The sequence below is a fragment of the Olea europaea genome, chromosome 2 (genome assembly GCF_002742605.1).
Source record: "Olea europaea var. sylvestris chromosome 2, O_europaea_v1, whole genome shotgun sequence".
NCBI lineage: Eukaryota > Viridiplantae > Streptophyta > Magnoliopsida > Lamiales > Oleaceae > Olea > Olea europaea.
The window spans coordinates 24,157,682-24,180,249 of record NC_036238.1 but is presented as its reverse complement, the minus strand read 5'-3'; the positions used below and the strand labels follow the sequence as shown (position 1 = coordinate 24,180,249).

The window sequence follows — 22,568 nt, the reverse complement described above, 5'->3', positions numbered from 1 at the left end:
TTTACTTTTCATGAGAAACATGATATATATTGAGCACGTGAATTAAGAAGCATTGTGTAGAAATGAGTTAATTTCATAATTAGATAGGTTGAAATAGTGGACCATAGATGCTAAATCCAAAACTACTAAATTTTACATCTTTAGAGCAAATTTACAATAGTTTGGGAGATTTCATTGTTGTAGAAAGATGTTGAGATAAATGGAGATTCTATCGGTAAAATTAAAAATCTTGTGTGGATTGTCTAAGGTCAATATGATGAAATTGGGTGAAAAGCTCAAGTTAGAGGTCGGTTCACTTGGATAGGTGTCTACTGAGAGACATTGCACTAATCAAGGCATAAAAAAATATTTTAGTTGACAATTTCTCTTCATAGTTTTTTTGACTCGATTATTAAGTCTGTAAGGGTGCTAAAATCTGTTGCTCTAAAGTCAAATGACTTGAGAGTCATTGGCTAAAGCTTGCTAAATTGGTCATTTAAAAAGTTTAAGGGAGAGAATGTTGCAAATAAAAAAAAATGTTGAAATAAAAATTGAAAAAGTAGGTGCATAAAACAAAAGATGTACTGAATGCATTGGATAAGTCCCAAACACTTGTTTAAGAAAATTGGCTTTTGATAAAGGGTTATTAGCCTAGTTGAGTTCTAGATATTGAAACAATCAAACTATGAAGAATCCTTGTTTACTGATATATCAATTTGCAATTAGTGAGATTTACGTAAACTAGAGAGGTGATGATAGTATAAAAATTCAATCTTAAATCACACACTTGAAAAGAGCGAAAAGAATAAGTTTGGAGTGTGCGAGTCTTACGACTGATGAAAGGATTTGATCATTGAAGGTTGGGAATTGAAAGTATTTGTGAATTCATGATACTATGTTTAATTCTTTACACACATATACGCCAATTTTACATTGAAAAAGTATATTTTAATTTCTGTATTCTGATTTTGAAGCAATACATATAAATAGGAGAACACATTCAGACCTAAAGATGGAGATTGTAAGCCAACTTTTGAGATAAATAAAGAGAATATACATTGAAGAACAAAGAATTCATCCTTTGAATCCAAATTTGAAGGCATTAATTGAAGATTTTCAAATTTTCTTCATAGTCTAATGATTCGGGGTGATGACTTTCTTTTATTTTCTTTGTAATTCTTACATTTATATGCTATGCTAAAATCTTTTGTATTGGATGGATGACAACTATTTGATTCTTAGTTTTTAATTTGTAATTCTATTAATATATATAATTACATTGTTTTAATGTTGCGCACTATTAGATCAATAAGTTGTTTATTCGTAGTGTTAGAAAACTCACGGTAAGTAGAACATTATTTATAGAATACATGGACAATAAATATTACAAACAAAATTTATGACGTGTGCAATCATGTGTGATAATTATAAGTGTCAATACATGTTTGCCAAATGAATTTGAACTAGAAATGGGATTATCTCGTAATAATCATAAGTTTATTATATGTTGGAAAAGAATAGTAAATAAAAATGAAATTATCGATTATCACAATTGCATGAATTGAGTTAATTATCATTGGTTGAGAATTAGAACTAAGAATTGATGAGTGGAGTCAGAAATTCAATACATTCACCCACATATGACTTTTAAACCAATTGTTATTAATTTCACAAGTTTTTGTTATCAAACATAGTTACTAACTAAGAATCTTTTGTTACATTCAAGAATTTAAATATATCAAATATACTAAAATAATGCATTATTCCCCATATGACGACAACTCTCCCATCACGATTATTACTTGTACAACAAACTCGTACGTTTGCGAAATTTTGACAAACAATATATTATGAACACATGATTTAAATATTAATAATTTCAAGTTATAAATAGCATTTCATATTTATAATTTTATAAATTCAAAGGAGATGTTTACATTTACGTTTCGCAGTTCAAGTAAAATTTAGCTGAAAAATAGCATAGGTCACTGCATTCAAACATTATACACTATTAAAGCTTATTATTAATGATGATCATTTTATATAGTAGTTAGCTAAGTGAATCAGATATATTAATCGACATTATATTTTTAGAACAATATTGTAATATTTGTTGTGGTCAGTTATATTTAATTATACTTAAAAATGTATTTCGTTAATTAAACACTATATACATGTATACAATTAACTTAAACATACATTCAGAAAAATTTCACTTATAAACCTAAAATAATTTTTAGCAAGTCACAAGCTATCTAGTCTATACATACAGGAAATAAACTTTCATAGCACAGTAATCATCAAAGCAATAAGTAAATGTGCTCAAGTGTAAATAACACTCATAAATGTATAAGAAGAGGAATCCTAGGAGAACTCTTTAAAAGAAGAAATCCCTGGGCGCTCGTGTTATCAAATGGTCCACTATGAAAAGATTATACTCACAGATGTGGATCATATGCAACTAAATTTTAGTAAAAGATTTATGATAGATTTCAAAAAAAAAAAAAAAAAAAACTAAATAAATCAGTTAGTGAAAAAAAAACCCAAAAAAAAAAAAAAAAAAAAAAAAAAAAAAAAACTTACTCCTACAATCCGTAATTACAAGAAGAAATTCTCGAATGTTCACTCCAACATTTGCTTCAGAACCTCTGGACTTTTTCTTTGTGTGGATCTTCAAGAAAGCACTCGTTTTTCTTTAACTAGAACACCAATCACCGCGCAGCTCCACTAAATCTCCGAAAGCAATATGATAGAGGATTTGTTGTATTTTGCATTTACAAATGTGGAATAAATTTTTTTATTTCATTATGTTTCTTCAATTATCAGTTCTACTCTCATTTTTTCTTTCCTTACACAATATAATGGAATACAAGAGTTTTTTCACAAATACCAACTGTATTTTGCAATTTTTGATGGAGAAATAGGATTTTTCCGCCTAGAAGACCACTTGAGGGGTTCCAAGGTGCAAGACGAGCAGCCACCTAGAATGTACGCGCGGTCGACTTCCCTTTAGGCATCCCAAGGGCAGTCACACTCTGGGGAGTGAAATTTATTCAATTTCCATGATTTTTATGCCATACTAGACTTGCTCTTAACACCCGTCAATACAACTCTTACGATCCGATTCAATGATTTTGGACACGGAACAAATCAGACCATGTTTAGACCTAACACTAGATATGTAAGAATGATTATGATTTTCTAAATGTTATAGAGTATCTCTAATATTGTCACAAAGGTAACGAGGTGTGACAACTATTGTCATTAAACTATTTCATGGTTTTTTATTTGAAATTAAGAAAAATTATAAATTGAAGAATGAGAAGCCTCATGGATTGATTCACTCGAAATGTGTCGTACTTATTATAAAAAATCTTATCTTAACTTTACATGGATAATCAAAACTTAATTAATAATTATCATAAAATAAACTCTACTTAATGTTATTCTTTTCTTAATCCTCAAGATTTTTTATTTTACCAGTATCCTTTTCATGGCTCAATATAAAACCTTTTTTCTCAACTCTTATTTGCATTAAATGTCTTATTTTTCATTTTACTCCTTTTTAAATTTATTTGATTATAGACTAAGAATTACTTGTGCTAAAGCTATTAACTAGCTTGAAAGTGAGACCTAGTATAGGTACTGTAAAGATTTAGTTCAATCCTATTTTTCATGAATTCAGTAGCAGTTTGAAAGGTTGTTCTATTCGGGAATCTCAGGATCTATGTTTCTATCGGTTGAATGTGTTCGATTCATGCAAAAAACTGGGCCCAAAATATTTTAATCCATTTTTTGGTTTATTTTCTAAAATAAAAATTAAGAAAAAAGTTGAAACACTCAACGGCCCAACCTTAATTGGTACCCCTAGCTTATTTGTCATGGGGTTTGTGTAAATTGAATGGCAACGATGGCGAGCAATCCTTCCCTTTTTCCTCCATGCTGGGGATCTTCAAGAAGTAAGGCATGACTGTACTTAAAATATATCTATTTTCTATTTCACTTACTGTTACTTATTTATTTATTTTATACCATGTACATATTATGTGAACCATATTCCTCGTACTTGCTCGATTCCTAGAAATAATTGGAAAATTCCCTCATCATTCTGAGCTGGACAACGTGGGAACAAACCATTTTGCCATCCCTATGTGTAGTGGAATGCAAACTCCAATTATGTTCTCTAACATGAAACAATAAGAAATAATGAACAATTAATTTATTTCTTTTTTTTTTTTAACTGAAAATATTAAACAAACATTAATAATGTGAGTAGGTAAACTACTAGACAATATTAATAAGAGAGGACAGGTGTGAAAGGACGAGGTGAAGCGGAATACAAACCTTGTGTGACCTCTTACTTTGTTTTTACTTAGCTGATTGTCACGTGACCTACCTTATAACGTGAATGACTAATTTAGAAAATAAAGAGCAATTTCAAAAATTGAAAGAGATTGATATCTTTTCATTCATAATAGTTATCCCACTGGTTACATCTCACATAGGAGCTACTTCAATTTTTGTGTAAAGAATAAAACTATCCTTTTTTTTTCCCTTTCTTTATTAACTCTTAATGACTTTAAATTTATTATTATTATTATTATTATTATTATTATTATTATTATTATTATTATTATTATTATTATTATTTTTCAGTTAACTCATTTATAAGAGGAAGGATTACTTGTGTCAAAGGTGTTAATTCACTTATAAGTAGTCATAGATAAATGTATAAAGTGAGTGGGATTATGTTCTTTTCGTGTGAAAATACCAGATAATATTAATAACATGTTCTCGTTTAAATATAAAAAATGAAAGTCTTTATGTTGTGATATCGATAATTCAATAAATACGTCAACAAAAAGTTTTACCGGGACTGACTAATAGAAGGGCAGGAACTAGAAGTGATCTTAAAAATTAATTACATTCAAATTTAAAAGATTAAATTTCAAGACGACCTTTGCATTTAATTCCTACTCCTTTACATATTTTACAGCTCTAACCTCATAAAGAACGTTCGCTTAATTAAAGGTGCGAGGTTTCCTATACATTCGGTATTGCACATCTATCAATTCTTTGTTTTGTAGTCCACCTATGCATTGATATCTTAATTTTGAGAAATGTCTCATTCGTCGATCAACCCCTAAACCATAAGATAAAATATGTTCGATAAGTATATTTTATATACTTATTTGGGACTTTAAATAATGACATTTTATAGTTCTTTTGATGAAATATTAATTTGTTACATATCGAGTTTAATAGGTAAAACTCATGATTTGATGAATAATTAGAGAAAAATGGTGAAAATGGTCTCAATTGTAAGAGATTCAAAGTCCAAGGACTAAAGTGCAAATATCCAAAAGTTGTGACAGACCTCACGATGAAGATTCGAGAGTATCAGGTGTCAATTGGATGAAAAAGAAGTCAAAATGATAAAATATAGTCAAAGTATTATCAAACGTCAATTTTCAGTAGAAAAGTTATGCTTTGAATTTCAGCTCTCGTTTGGCCCTTATTTTTTTTTTCAAATTTTAATGTTTTGAATAATGTTTTTTTGAAGAACTTGTGATTGAAAAATAATGAAAAATTTTCAATTTACATGTAATATTATTTTATGAAATATTGTATGATTGAAAATAATATGGAAAAAAAATGAAAGAGAATGGGCCAAACAGGGGCTCAATCTTAGATTGTAACCCATTTTTGGCATAGCAAACATTTGAATTGGAAGAATGATATTTCAAAACAAATTGTAACCATTTGAATCAGCTTTTCAATAAACTTTAAATCACTCCAATTGAATATTAGGAGAAAAAATTATGATAAAAATATTGAAAGCTGCTCGAGACAAGCCTAAGAGCACTACCTAGGTCTGTGGATGAGGTACGCGCCTCCTCATCTTCTGAGCCGCCTGAGGCAGCTAAAGGCTTCAAGCGCGTGCCCTACTTTGTACTAGGCCCGTGCTACATCACAAGACGGAAAAAGAAAATCTAATTTTCCTTCTCTTGTTTTGGTAATGATTCAATGCAATCTTTTTGATGTTCTATAAATTGAAGAGTACGTCTAGAACAAGAGAGCCGATTTTTATCAGAGTAGAGTAAGAAAAGGGAGACTTTTACATTCAAAGAGCAGAATTGCATCGTTCGGAGTTGTGTTTCAAGCGAAGATTGAAGTTTTCACATTCTTCCCAAGTTTTTTAGTCTCAAGTGTTGCCTTTTCTTATTCTTTTATGTAATTTTCATATGGCAATGTTAGACTAGATATTTTTTTTGTATTGAACGGATGACGAAACCTATTGATTTGTAGTTTTAATTCAAGACTTATCGTTTTTAGTTAATTCTCATGTTCATGATTTCATGTGCATTAATTATGTTTTTTTTTTTTTAATGTTTGCATACCGTTGGGATACATAATTTGCTTATTTGTAGTGTTGAAAACTCATAATAGGTAGAACATTGCATATGTAACACACAGACAATAGATACTAGAAATAATATTTATGGGATGTGCGATCTCGTGTAGTAATCCTATGATTAAATGCATGTTTTCATATTAATTTTGACTAGCAAGGCAATGTTAAACATATGTTTTATATATCTTGAAAAAGAATATTGAATATTGTCGGATTATTGATCGTCACAAACACGTTAATCATTCTAATTAACATAAGTCGAGAATTAGAACTAGATATCAATAGGTGGAGTCGGAAATCCAATACATTCTTCTCGTATTTGATATAAACAAATTTTTACTACTTTCGTAGTTAAATTTAGTGTAAAAACCAACAATCACATTAAATCGAATTTGATAAACTGATATAATCCAGGAGTCGAGCCCGACGAAGGCAAGTGCGAGACGAGACCCGTTGATAATCGATGGCGGACCAATGACGCGATCAAGGGCAAAGCAAGTGAAACAAGCGATGGAATTGCTCGTTCAAGAAACCATTGATGGAATCATGTTCGGGACTTAAAATGGAGCAACTTTCATGTTCGGGTCGAAGGCCGAATCAACTTGGATCAATTTGTTATCAAGCGACGAAACCGGAGGCTGAAAATAAGCCTGTACGATAGCACAGCAAAAACACCATGCGGCCGCACAGTGGCATACCGAAACTTAAATTAGGATTTTTTGTTGAACTATGCGACTGCATGAAAATACACCGTGCGGCCGCACAAGCCAAAAATTTGGCGAATTTTTCAATTTTGGTAATTTTTCATATTTTGTTAGATTTTGATTCTTTTCCATATTTTGGAGATTATGCTCGACTTTTGCACGATTTTTACCTAATTTTTAGGTTTAGTATAAATAGGAGTTTCCATTCAATTGTTAAAAAACTTTTGACATTATTGATATTAAATTAAAGTGAGGCATATGGTCTTCTCTTCACCGTTCTTCATTGAACAATTTCGAACTTATCAAGTGTTAACTTGTGGCGTTCAAACAACCGAATTTAATTCTTGAATTGCGTGATCAAGGGGTCTTTCAAGCGTTGTTCTTGTTGAGTTTTTTGGTTCGACTTTCTTTTGGGTTAATCCTAAACTTTGGATTAATATGGCTTTCTTGGGTTCGTCAATCTCGTTGTGAATTTCGTAGTCAACGTTGCTACGGGGTTCGCATTATAAACACGAGTAAACTAGAACTAAACATTATTCCTCATATGACGATGCTTTAACTCATTACATTATTACCTGTCAACGATAATGTATGCTAGTGAAATTTTCTTGAATAATGATCATAAATAAGTCAAAAATTCAAAACGTTTGCAACTCCTTAATACATAAGAAATTACTTGTATAAAAGATGCTACAATATTGAAAATTTAGAGTCTGTCTGATTGTTAAGATGAAATTTGGATGGAAAGAAAACGAATCGAAAGGAATTGAATTACCTAGAGTTTGTTTTAATGGAAATTGCCAATCACTAGTGTATGACTGGTATAATTTTTCACTGAAAATTGTTAAAATAAAAGTGTCTTTTGGTGTTCGTTTGGCTATGTTTTCATGAAAATTGTCAATTTAAGGGAGATCCAATTCTACAATTGTTCCTAGAATTTGTTTCCATTACCTAATAATAATAAAATCCAAAAATATCTATATTTTGTTGTTCGTTTGGCTTTGTTTTATATGAAAATTGTCAATTTAATGGATATTCTCTTTTATAATTATTTCTAAAACTTGTTCCCATTGTCAAAAATAAAATAAAATAAAAAGCAAAAAGTGAAAAACGAAAAAAAAAGGTGGAAAACATTCTCACCGTTTTGGTGAGAATTGATTTTCCACCAAAATAAAGAAAATACACGTGTGAGCAAAACATGGAAAGTGAATTCTATGGAAAAGAAATGCAATCAAACACCAAAAAAGTTAGAAAATGGAATTCATTTTTCATGGAATTCAATGCCTACCAAACAGGGCCTTAGAAAACTATGTAAAATACAGATTAAGATTTGAGGATTTACGAGCTTTGAGATGTTAGTTAATTAATATTCGTACCTTCTGCATAAATTTAACTAGTTCTCATGAATTATTTCTACCCTTGTTAGTTTCCCATTCAATATTGTTAAAATAAATAAAATTTTTCGACAATGCAATAAAAGTTAAAAACATTTTACATCATAATAAAAACACTTTTTGGTGGCTTTATTCGAAATTGTGAAATTTGTAAGGGGCATAATGAAAATACATATATGATTGATATATTAGTAAATAAATTAAAATGTAATATCTGTCATATGAAAATCATTATTACATCATCACCATCTGTCAGCACTCAATTCTTCTCATTCTGTATACATTTGACTAGTAACCAGTAACCACCGCACTACACAGTTTATTTTTCGAATTTAAGAAATTAAATACTGAATTTATATTACCTTTTTATATTTTTGAATAAATATAAAATAAAGATTTTGCTACATGTACATCAGAAAACCATCATGTGAGAAGGGTGGACCTCATTATGGATCTAATTGTAATACACTTCCATGACTAATATCTCTATTTTTTAATTCTTATATCTTAAAAAATCAATTTACTCTTTTAAGTCATAACGACTACTATGATTTCTTGCAAGAATTGCAACATGGTCACCTTCACGAATTCTAAAAGAACAATTTTCACGTTTCATTTCAAAATCATCATTTATTTTCCTATTTATAAAATATATGTTTTCTCTATACAATATGGTATAAATCACATAGAAAAAAAAAATAGTTTTATGATTTTGATTTTGATTTTTTATTTCCCCACTTAACCAACCATTTGCCCTAAAGACAGATGTCCATTTCCTCTCTATGAACAGCCTACACACCATGCTACCCCTCGATCTATGAACACTGTCTCTAAAACCTCTTAACTTCTCAATCTTGGGTGCTAATCTTGACATGCATCACATTAAAATCCATTCTTTATGAGATTTTTCTAAGTTCCATTAACAAAAAGAATATTGATTAAGAGGGATTTTTCAATGGCTGATTACAAAAGCTTTGAATGTGCAGCACCAGAACTTCTCTGCAATGAAGAAACCAAAAGTGCGTTCGATGATGATGACGATTTTTCGGATCCTTCCATTGATTTGATGATTGAGAAAGAACAGGAATATTTGCCTAAAAATGATTATCTCAGAAAACTGAGAAGTGGGGAGCTGGATATGAGTTTAAGAAAAGATGCATTTGAATGGATTTCCAAGGTAAATTAATTTTTTAATCAATTATTAATTTAATGAAATTGTTTTTGTTTTTATTTATTTATTTCTTTCCTTGGAGTACATTGGTTTTTGCCATTTCCCTGAAATGGGTTTTGCATTTGTTCCATTTATTGAATTGGGTTTTTCATTTTATTCCATTTTGATCAACATTCTTGACGATGTTAATTTTTCTTTCATTTATGCCCTTTTAGTAATTTTTTATTTTTTCAATTTGGTATCTGTGATTTTCTACAAAGGGGGTTTCCCTCATTAATGAATTTTTCATCTGAAAATGGGTTGAATATTGGATTAGCTGTACTTTTGTCATTCATTTAGTGGTTTCTTGAACATTTAAATTAAAATGTGAAAACATTTAATGGTTTTTGATTCATTCTTTTTTTTTTTTTTTTGTGTGTGTGTCTGATTAACAGGCTCATGCTGAGTACAACTTTGGAGCAATTTGCTTCTGTTTGGCTATGAATTACTTGGACAGATTTTTATCTGTTTATGACTTGCCAGTAAGTCCATTGGAAAGTAAATTTTGATTTTATTATCCATTGGAAAGTAAAATTCGATTTTTACTTTTGATTTAGCAGCTTGTTTTGACAGTAAAATACTGATTTCCTGCACTTCAATTTTCATAGAGAGGTAAAACATGGGCAATTCAATTGGTGGCTGTGGCTTGTTTATCTATAGCAGCCAAGATGGAGGAGATTGAAGTTCCTTCCACTGTGGACTTACAGGTGAAAAATTAGCATATAAATGATATGCATTATCTTGGGCTTTCAATTTTTCCAACATTGATGGAAAAGGATTTCGACTCTGCATATACCTGGAAGGTGATTCAGAGTATTACTTTAACCTGAGGGTGATCCTATTTCGTAAAGGATACTTCGAAGTAAATTCCCAAACTATTAGTGCTTGGGGTGATTCCCGGGCATGATCCTGGGTGATATAGGGCTACATTGTGGCATTGCACCTCTCCTATGCTTTTGGGAAGCCTTGTAACAAGTTTGGGTATTGAAAATTGGATAGGACTGGATAGTAAGAATAATGAAGAAAGAAACTAAAATCTTGTTTATTATACTATTTAGTTCATGTTCAAAACTACGTGTTAAATATGCTTGTAATTTGTTGTTGTACTGAGGTATTATGCTGCTTCTATTAACGGTTTTGAGAGTGTGCTCGAATCTTATAGGTGGGGAAACCAAAATTTGTGTTTGAAGGGAGAACCATACGAAGATTGGAGCTTTTGATATTGAGCATCTTGAAATGGAAAATGCTAGCTTATACTCCATGCAATTTCATTGACTATTTCCTTAAGAAGATCAATGATGATAAACTTCCATCAGGGCCATTGATTACTAGATCAATTGAACTCGTCATGAATACAATCAAAGGTCCCTCTTTAATGTGTGATATATATTATCATTCGTACGAGTATAACGTACTATTTGGTTCTAAAATTTTAAGCGTTTGATTCAGTGTTTGGTTGGAAATTGAATGTAGGTATTGATTTCTTGGAATTCAGGCCTTCTGAAATAGCTGCAGCAGTGGCAATGTATGTTTCAGGGGAAATACAAGCAATGAACATTGATAAGGCACTATCTGGTTCCACTGGAGTAGTAAAGGTGATTTATTTTGGTCCCCACTTTAATAAAACCTTTGACAAGACAATCCTTTTTTTTGCTTGCTTTATCACTTTCAGCTTTAAAAGCCCGTTTGGTACATAATACTAGACAATACTTTATATGACAATGAACAAAATATACTAGAATATAGACACATACTCACTTGAGTGACGCCTTAGACAAGACACTTTGTTTCTTGCTTTAGTCATTATCAACTTCACGACGACATTTGATTTGCAGTACTACATAATATTTTGAAGAACAAGGTAAAAGATATTTCAACTTCATTCGGAACATCATATATATGTTTAATAACTTAGTTGTTGTCTAATCTACTGTCAACTTGTGTTCATTTTAACGTTGTTCAGTACTATTCAGTCTATCTACCTCATGTGGTATATATGTTTAGCAACTTGTTTGTGAGATTTTCAGGAAAGAGTGGTAAAGTGTCTTGAGCTGATTCAAGATTTGACTACAACTAGTGTGACAAGTGCTGCTAGTAATGTGCCACAAAGTCCCAATGGGGTGTTGGAGGTTGCATGCTTGAGCTACAAAAGTGATGAAAATACAGTTGGGTCATGTTCAAACTCTTCACACACTAAAAGGAGAAAATTGGACCAACCAAATTCCGAAAGTGGTGAATTCAAGTGAAATATATATTTTCTTTTACACCCCAATAAGTCCAAAATCAGTTTTAGCGAATGAGACTTGAAAAAAAGTGCCCATTGAAAAACAGAGAATTTGATGGGTTGAAAAAAAAAAGCAAGGGGGTCCCATGCTTTGAGCATGAAAAGAAATGCTCTTAGCTGTCAATGATCAGACTTGTCAATAAACACAGTAATTATAGGATGGTGGAGAGAACATTTTTTGGGAATTAGAGCCACATTTTGTTTTTGTGGTGAAAAGGGAAAAATTGAAAAAGAAAAATGAGAATGAAGCTATGGAATTCAAGTTGATTTCAATTTTTCTATATTTGATTGAATTCCTATAGATAGCATGTTTTCCCTTTCCTTAAAGTGGACTCAATGGGTACTAAATAAGAGCACTATGGTTCTCTCTTTCTCAGCGTTTATAATGATACTCGTGTTATAGCGTGTTTAGCATGTTGAATTGCATAAAATATAACATCATAATTGACAAATGTTATATTATGCATTTTTTTTCTTTTATCTCGTTCTGCATATTTAATCTAACGTACTTGACATGTTATAATTGCACATCTAATAATGTGCAGCATAAATTTTTTTGTCCTTGTCCCAAAAATTGTATGGTATATAGAAAATTTCTTTCTTACACAGCCAAATTTTTATAATAAATTTTAATTTTTTACGGGGTAAAATTGCACTTTTGGTCCTTAACTCTTAAAATGTAACAAGTTGGTCACTAGAGTTACACAATTAGTCCTCAATGATAGAAATTGTTTAAATATGTTTGTTTACATCTAATTTTATGATGTTCAAAAGTTTGAAATTAGTAAGAATGGGTGACGGTATTCTACCTAAATAGTAGACACAGGTAATAAATAAGAGAATAATAGAGATCCGAGCCATAGAATTTCTCAATTCTGACAAAGGTACTTACTAGATCGAAATAGATGATTTTATGAGAGTCACGTGATAATCTAACAAAGATGTGGGTGATTCTCATATGTGGATTGCAAGAAAACTAAACATAGAATGCCATACAAAAAGACATGTACATAAAATTATACATACATACATATATATATATATATATATATTAGTTTAAATTATAATCATTAGTGGTTCTAGAAGAAAATTATAATCTTAATGTCCGTGGTGAAAGAATTGAAGCTAGCAATTAAGTCGAGAAGAAATTATACCTGGTCCTATTTTTTAACTTATCATTTCGTAATATTTTAATTTTATTCTTTTACAACTTAGTTATATACTATACCTCCACCCGCCTCACATCACCCCACCTTAGGGGTGTCAACAAGTCGAGTGGCTCGAAACTTGAGCTCTGTCTCAATTTGAGTATTTTTAAAAAAATACTCGAGCCGAGCCAAGTGGAGCTTTTGCTTGACCAAAAAATTTAGGTTCAACTTGAACTTTCGGTTTGGAACTTATCGAGTCAAATCGACTTTTTTCTTTCTTTAAATAAAACACACTATATATATATATATAGAGAGAGAGAGAGAGAGAGAGAGAGAGAGAGAGATAGAGAGAGAGAGAGAGAGAGATGGTCTCCTAAGCAACACGGGCTGACTCGGGCATTGGCCAACTCCCCAAAATGGCTCAGTCCAAGCCTTGGCTCAGTAGAATCGAGTGTCGAGCCGGGCTAGCTTAAACTTTTTCCATGTCCAGTTATTAGCGGCCCGAGTCGACGAGTTAAATTGACACCCTATCCTGCCTATTCTTTTACTCTTTCCCCAACTCACAATTCACATCGATCGCTTGTCCTTGCCATCGCCACTTCCCATCGTCGCTATGATAAGCAGCACCAAGTGATGCTGGTGCGATCTACGATACACCTTGATATGGCACATTGCACGTGGCCAAAGGCGACGTAGGTGGGCGTTGACGCAGCAAAGAAAAAAAGGAGGAGGAAAAATTAGGATTTGGGGACAGAAGCCTCTAGTGCAATTTATAAAATTATAAGCCCCTGTTTGCAATTTCATATTTGGGGTCAGTTTGAAAATGGTGGTGGTTGTTATTGGTGATGGTGCGGTGGTGAGGTGGCGCGACGTTTGGGTGGCACCAATGGTGGTGAAGTGGTGATGGAGTGAAGTGAAGAGTGTTGGTGCCCAATTATTTAGGTAATTGTGACCATTAAAATGAGTAATTTGTGTCAAATAAATAATACGTGAATGATAAAATGGACAATTTATGATCAATTAATAACATGCAATCTAAAAAAAGTATGATTGTGATTAAATTTATAATTGTGACTCACAATTCGTGTTTTTGTGATTGTGATCCTAATGATTTGGATTATAACCTTAATTTTGTGTTATTGTGAACTTCACTTGTTATTATGGCCTTGACCTATTATCAGGTGGTAACAAATATGATCACCTAGTTTTTGAAACTATTTCATAAGTTTCTTATTTTTGAAAAGCGTATTTTGAAACCTCTGTAATTAATTATTTCTTCCTTAAGTTAATTCTTGATTAAAAACCGCAACAAAGCCCACAATTATATGTAATTCTTAAGCAATGCTATTTAGGAATAGTTTTCAGAATGTCCAAGTGTTGTAATTTACGAAACGTGTCTATGCGAAAATACTGATGTTTTAAAAATTTCTGTAGTCCTAATTTTCTTCGTTGAAAATTAAAGACTGAGCCCCCATTTGGCCTTCATTCTTCTTCTCAGTCTTTTTCTCTCTTTTAGTTTCAACTACACAATCTTCCATAAAATAATATTACACGCAAATAAAAAATTTTTTTATTCTTTTTCAGTCATACATTTTTCAAAAAAAAAAAAAATTATTCCAACAATTAAAATTTGAAGAGAATGGAGGACAAACAGGGGCTAACTGTACGACAATAATAAATAATTGAAAATTAAAGCTATGATAAGCAGTGGAGTCATCCATTATTGACAATATTGATTGACATCATTCTATTTAACAGCATCACATTCATCAATTTTAAAAATTATTTTTTACATTAAAGAGTCGAATTTTGACAACATGTGATTATAAAATTAGGGCATGTGAAAAGCAATTTAAATGAAGTTGTTTGTACAGCACACCAAAAGGTGTTGTACATGTACAGCACCCTCGTTGTGCTGTGGGGGCTCGCGCCATTTTTTTTATTGACATGGACCCCCAATGTGAGGGTGATGTGAATCGAGCTGTGTGTCAAATTGTGCACACAGCTCGATCCTTTAAATTAGGACATGTCAGAGTGGGGATTCCAATTTCCAATTAGGCACTATGCAGACCATGACAAACAAACAAATCGATGTCGTATCATGTTCTTTTTGGGATCGGAAAATGGTCGTGTGGGTCCAGAGTCCAGGCCCACTAACCTTTTTTTTTTTGTATTGACTCTAAAATGTGTGTATGACTGGTCAACATCTGGGTTTTTGTTCTCGAACAATATAAAGGAGAGAAAAGGATAACTGTAGTCTGTAGGATCAGAGCCGTAGGAAACACATTGGGGTCAAATTGGTCCGGACTCTGGTTCAAATAATTTAAAGATCTATATTCGTCTTTATTCGATGATGGATTTAGTCCTTAACATATGGTGGGCGCACGAGACTGTAACCACGAACTATGGTATCCGAAATGGTCTACTAATGAGGAGGCTGAGTGCAACACGAGTCCTTTCAATCCCATTAATCCCAACACATGGATTGTTCAAGACGGAGAGGATTGTCGTTGATGGGGACTTATTCAGATGTCAAGTGAACCTTATGATGGTCTGTCCATTTTTAAAATTGACGGTGATGACTATGTAAGGCAATTTTTAGATTTTGATGACGATTGTTACAGTAATGGGTCAATTTTTTAATAAATCCACTTTTATTCCTCAAAGCCATGGAAAATATTTAGAGATAACTATGTCGAAGTTGGTGAGCATTTAGCTACAAAGATAATAGTTTATTTTGCTTCAACTTGAACTTAAATTGTGGGATAAATAAATAGAGTCCTAAAGGCAGAAGCTGCACGAAGTAGGTATCAACATGTCCAAATTTTGGATGGAATTAACTACTAATGATACTTGTAGACCACTAAGGATCCATTAATTGGACTTTTACCGTTATAAAAAGTAAATAAAAAACAATAAACCTGAAAATTCTTTGAGAAGTTATTCAAATGAATCACAATAATCACTGTTTTCATAAGTATTTAACAATGGTTCATCTTCGCTTTTCATATTACTAAGACTACGGACAATGTATCTTCATTAACTTCATCGTCTTCCATTATTACTCGTGTTGGATCAACATCTTCTCAATTAAGTTGCTCAATGTCCATTACTGCGAATGTTATCTCCACATGTTTAGAACTTCTTTCTTGATAAGCTCCACTTTCACTATGCTCAACATTATCATCATTACCATCTCCTTCAGGATATCTGTCCGAAACTATAAACTTCTGAACAACTTTTCAATTTTGACGTATCTTGTAATCATTCATGTAGAATATTTGACAAGCTTGTCTAAAAAAAAGATTGAACCCCAACTTTGAGAGCCTCAACTGCCCCTAAAGTTTTATGAGCAAGGTAAATCGCAGGATGTGACATAGCAGGTCAGGGAACAAGAGCTTTCTGTACACTGCGCCTACAAGGAGTCTAATTCTATTTCTCAGGAATCGAACCCCATGACCTCACTCCTGTTCTTTGCACCATTGTGCTATGCTCTGGGGGACATTTGACAAGCTTGTCTAGCTAGCTTGTAAGGATCATTCTCATACCAATGTGAACTTATGTTGATGTTCGTGAGCGCCATCTCTTAGCCTTTCTCCCCCTCTATCGCCAGTAAGAAAGCCAAAAGTGACTTCAATTCGCCAGTTTAGGCTCAACTCCTCGCTTTACGACCGATGTTTGTGTGTCTATTTTTCCTACTTACATTTGTGTCAAATCATGAGCACTTAAAAAGTTTAAATTTTGTGGTAAGAAATGTAACTCAGTTCACGAATATCTTTAATTAGCCCATAATTGTCGCAAGATTCACCTTCAACCCAAATGTCTTGGCCAATAAGGTACAATAATGAACCCATATGATTGGGCCCAAAGGTCGATCTATTTCGACCCACACCACCCTTTGTCTTGTAATGTGAGATAAAGCCCAAAAAAAAAAAAATTGCATGAGCTTTGAAAACAATTCAAATATTTTGCTATACTTTATATATTATTTATTATCTGTCCAACAACCTTTTTATTCAAATATTTTGCGGGATGCATAAATATTAATTCATTTATCCACAAGTATTTAAAATCCATTTTTTCAAATTCATTTCCAGCCATACATCTCCCAATTATTTTTTATATGGCTCCTTAACTTCCCCATTTTTTTTTTTTAACCACATATATAGGTTCAGCGCCCAAATCAAAGTTTGTTGCTAAAGCATATAACCGATAAACAATTCTTGGCTGCTTGTTAATCCATTAAAGAAATAACCAGCTAAAAAATTCTACAAGAAATCCTTATCATTAGTGACAAACTCGTCGCCACAATCAGTTGTACCTAAAAAAAACCAATCCCACGTGAAAAATATGAGGGTATTCAGCGACCAAACGAAGATTGATTGATGAAACTTCATAACAATGATCATTCATTGACGGTGTTCTTATCAGCTATCACATTGGGTTGGTCACAAAATATACCAATCCCACATGAAAAATTATTCAAAATTTATACCGCCAAGTGCTTCAGTGACCAAATGAAGATTGAAATATCAAAGCAGTGACCATAGACTAGTCACTAATGGTATCTCCTATTTAGCGATCACATTGGTTAGTCATTGAAAGTACCCATTCCACTTGAAAAATTGCACGGGATATATCCGCCAAGTACTTCAACAACCAAGTGATAAGTGGTTTGTGGAATATCATAATAGTGACCATAGACATTAGGTTGGTCGCTAAAAATATCAATCCCGCACGAAAAATTATACGGTGATTTCTCGCGTCAAATGCTTTAGCAACCAAACAAAGATACACCGAAGTGGCAATCTCTTTTTCGCCCTAATCTTTAGCCACCAAATGGTGTATGGTCATTGATTATCTGAATCAACAATCAAGTTTTGGTGCAAAATAGTATAAAAATAGTACAATTTTAATGGACCAAAACTTTTATCTACCAAGTTTTGGTCAGTGATAGTATCTTATAGCAACAAATTTTGTTTGGTTGCTAAATCTTTGGTCGTTGAAGCCTGTTTTTGTAGTGAGAGTAGAAAAGAACCAATATGATAATTGGTCACATATGTTAATACCTCTAAACAACACTGCAAATCAAACACGTGCAAATGTTATTCACGCAAACAATTTTAAATTGTGTAAATTGAGAATATTTCTTTTATTAATGCCTTAATTTAAATTCATATTAAATTTCAAAAAATTTTAAAAAAAATAAAATTAAACCTATCTAGTTGGACCGAGATGACCCACAATATTGGTGAGTTCGCAAGTCAACTGTTAGATTATAAAATAATATGCATTAACATCATATATAATTCAGTCACACTCTAATATATAAACATTAAGCCCTAGAATCTTAAAACTCAATGATTCTCACAAAGAACATACGTAAACCATTTCTCATGCATTAACCGGAAAGCATACCTCGATCCATAACAATCGATTAGGATAACGGCAATCACAAGATGGATTATGAAGAAATTGATTTCTTCCTCTTTCAGCATTTTATTTTTCCTTCTTAATAATATCAATGTGAATAGTACGTTCTATATATATTGGTGGATATATAGAGAGGATCAATTTCTAAGAAGTTAACGTTCTTAATCTTAACCAATCCCATAAATGTGTACAGTTACCATCGATTTCATGCTTTCAAGTTACCAACGTAATCTAGCATTTACTTATATTTATTAAACCATAACATTAATTTATTATATTATTAATAATAGATAACATAATAATTTTATATGGCTCGTGGGTCAAATAAAGTCTAACATCAACAACTCCTCATCTCCGGGAGATGATCTCAACTAGGTTCAAATCTTATTTTTGGACGGATTGGTTCATGCCAACAATGGTGTGAACATGCTGATTTCGTCCAAACCACTCATTGTTAAATATAAAGAATTTCTTCAAGAATTTGAAATAAACCTCAATCTTTTGATGTCCCAGAAAAAGAAAAAATAAATAAATAATCTCATAGCCTGAATAGAAGAATCACTAAGATAATAACAGTATGATCATAGAAGCCTTGTCGCTTATGCAACTCTGCCTCTGAACATTCACGTCAACATGTGCAAAGGTTACTCTCAAATCTTGATTCTGCTTTAAGAGAACACAAAAAATATATAACTTCCACGTAAAGTGATAATACCCACAAATTTTACCTCAAAATTTCTACCCTAAATTCTCACTTAACGCAGACACATTTAGAGCATAAGTTGATTCAGTTTTTTAAGATTACGACATCAATCATCTACTCTATCCTTAAATATTCCATCCCATGTCGTATTCAGTTCTAGGCGGCAGGTAACTGGTCTGATCCTAAATCCTGGTAGTCTCTTTCACTGTATACTTTTATATATAAATGTTTGCCATGAAACAAAACAAATCATAGCATAATTTAAATACATTATATTGTGTGCTCTAAAGAATAGAGATTGATTAGGGTTCATCAAATTTCGGGAGCTGGGATTTTCATATAATTCGCTTTTGCAGTATTACAGCACAGCCTCACAGGTTCTTCCTTATGTCTCTTTTCATTATCCTTTTATCAATCTTACAGTATTTTTACTCTCATCTGGTTTCGAGCAGAAAGTTTAGAGACTTCTGTTTCAGAATCCGAAAACTCTTAAGAAACGTTGTTGAAATTATATTATAATCTGAAAATGATGAGACAACTCTGCGAATTTTTCTATAAAAATATTTGGAGTCTTAATCAACGAATTTCACATTATTATGGACTTTTTGTGGATTTTAACTAAGAATTAATTTAATTACGGAGTTCAACTACAAATTTATACATTTTCATGCTTTAATTCTTACATTCATTAAAATTAAAAAGTGATTACTTTGCCAGAAGAATTTGTCAGAAAGCTTGACATAATTACATATCGTAATAGATGATTGAATGAAGAAGTTGATTACGTTTTAAATTATCCAATAATAGAATAGTACATGACATTATGTCAAATTTCATGTCAACCTTCATGTTAGTATAGCATTATTGTATTTATTTATATTTTTTGTACGACGACTCCGCACCATTTTGTGTCCTTTTTTTTCTTTTGAAGCATTTTCATGTGTCATGTCGCTTTGCATTTTATTTCCGCGCAGTCTTATGATTCATATATTTTTTAAATAGCATGTTTCGTAGACGCAAAACTCGACAGGAATATTTGGTCACATCTCTCTTCCTTAACTTAATCAATTTTGTATCAAGTCCAGCATTTCACAACATTCGCCGATGGAAAATGTTTTTCAAAGTAGAAAAATGATTGTACTGTTTCATCCTATGCAGCAGGTCACAAAAGGTTATTGCCCTAATTATTTGAAAATTTTCAGGAGGAAGAAAGTATAAATCTCCACTATAAACAGTATTAACATGTCGATCGAGGAGTTGAAGATTCGTAGTGAGCTGGAGAACGACGTCGAACGAGACTTGGAGGAAGAAATCAAGGATGGAATTTACCATCTTGCTCTACGATTGCATAGGCTTTATCAGCACCAGAAAGAAAGACATACTAATACAGAAACCAAACCTAAATCTGCAAGAAAAATGCTGTCCGAGGTTAACATAAGCATTAAAATGGAAGGAGGAACCACCATTCAAATAAAAGAGATAAAAAAACAAGAAAAGATACCTCCAAATCCAATGACTTCTACACCAGCAAATAATAAGAAGGTTGATTGGGAAAAGACACTTCGATCAAATCGAGGTATCACTCCATCCATTAAGAGTAATAAAACTGAAAGTAAACACGTCAGCCATTTGAGGAAGAAGCCTGCGAATATTGGGAAAATCAATATTTCAAATGCTTCAAGGCAGAGAAAAGTGGACTTGGGAGCCAAGACTGCACTACTGGAGCTAGGATGGAAATATTAGGGTTTGCTTTGGATTTGTTCAAATATTGAGTGTGTTAGTGTATAAATAATACAGGGCTTGAAGGAATTTGTGTGTGTGAAATACCTTTTGAGCTTAGACTGGAATCTGCCATGATCACAAATCTGTGAATTTGTCAAACTTTTTTTTTTTTTTTTTCTCCCTTGTAATTTGGACTTGTATATTATATGAAGAAGAATTTCTTCAACATGTACAGTCCTGGGCTGGTGCAGCCCAAGATTTGGTTGGCCCGATAAAAAATGTGGCCTGTGTTGATTATGTAGTTAACTTGGATCTGGCCCAAAGGAGATGGGGGTAAGTTGACCCGCTTTACACCCTTTATTGTGGCAAATAAATCCTCTTAAACTCTCTCTCAATATGTTATTTGTTGATGATGTGACAATTTTGATCCAACATTTTGATATGTATAAAGATAACGAGTTATGCTACACAAATAAGATTGGTGGCAAAGTTTGATGACACGTGTCGATCACTAATTGAACAATCCGGGGGGAAAAAAGGACACAAACGCTAACGCGCAGGCGCCTATCACCTCTCTCATGTCACAAACGCAAGCCAAGTATCTTTACTCGAAGATAACATCTGCAAAATATCAGGAATATAGCTTTTTTGACAATCAAGGGTTGGGGAGTGCTATAGTCGGATACTCTTCTCTTTATACATAAATATGGTTGAAAATAAGCTGAAAAAAAGAGAGCATAAAATTGTCTACTCAATTTTAAAGTCTGTCTACTATATGTAGAAATCGAAACTCAGCATCACCCAAGTCATGTAAATGAGAGAGAGAGAGAGAGAGAGAGAGAGAGAGAGAGGAGGATCATACGTGGGACTCTCAAACAAAAGTTTCGAAGTCTTGACAACAGTCTAATCAAAATTCTATCGCACCATTTTATCCTTTTCCGGAGGGCAAATAACCAATGTATTGATCAAGACTAAAAGAAATTACAGCAGGGGTGATATTCACAACAGAGGTAAAGTGAGAAGTCCTTAGAATGATAATCCTGGTACCCATCTGACACAAAGATGAAGAAAATTTGAATAAACATGGAAGGGCAAGAAAATTTTCCCAGTAGAGACAGTATTGTCACGATCAAACTTTCAAGAAATTCAACTTAATTCATTTTTATCAAATTTAAGTTATTGTTGATTTTATATAATAATAAAAGAATGAAAATCTTACACAAGGTTCAGTATATGAAAAGTAAGGAAACATCTAAGATTTCTCGCTTACAGTTCAATAACAACACGAGATTATGCCTATTTGTAACTTCTGAACTAACTAGCAAAGAGAAATAGCGTCGAAGCATAGTTTTTGACAACATTATTTTAACTACTCAACAACAAGAATGCAGTTGTAATGCAGCATGCAATTATAACATAAAGGCAAATGGTCGAGGTCCATTCAGGTCATCCTTCCCCAAGAAATTACTAGCAACCAGAAATTTCAACATAATAACGCAGATGAGAGTACTAAGCAAAAATATGTGCAGTTCATATTCTTGCAACAACTTCCAAGTTACTATGCTTCCAACAAGCC

At 32.4% G+C, this 22,568-nt stretch overlaps 2 protein-coding genes across 2 annotated transcripts; both read left to right on the top strand.

Moving 5' to 3' along the window:
- The first annotated feature begins 9,206 nt into the window (after positions 1–9,206).
- On the top strand, positions 9,207–12,466 carry LOC111367504 (cyclin-D4-1-like). The gene is made up of 6 exons (XM_022988416.1): positions 9,207–9,669; positions 10,098–10,184; positions 10,311–10,409; positions 10,865–11,066; positions 11,176–11,297; positions 11,730–12,466. The coding sequence occupies exons 1-6, from the start codon at positions 9,448–9,450 to the stop codon at positions 11,946–11,948; spliced, it is 951 nt and encodes a 316-aa protein (XP_022844184.1). The 5' UTR covers positions 9,207–9,447; the 3' UTR covers positions 11,949–12,466.
- A 7,070-nt stretch (positions 12,467–19,536) lies between these two features.
- LOC111376233 lies at positions 19,537–21,385 on the top strand. The gene is made up of 2 exons (XM_022999186.1): positions 19,537–19,647; positions 20,473–21,385. Exon 2 carries the CDS (start codon positions 20,513–20,515, stop codon positions 21,011–21,013), a length of 501 nt encoding a protein of 166 aa, XP_022854954.1. The 5' UTR covers positions 19,537–19,647; positions 20,473–20,512; the 3' UTR covers positions 21,014–21,385.
- The last annotated feature ends 1,183 nt before the right edge of the window (positions 21,386–22,568 follow it).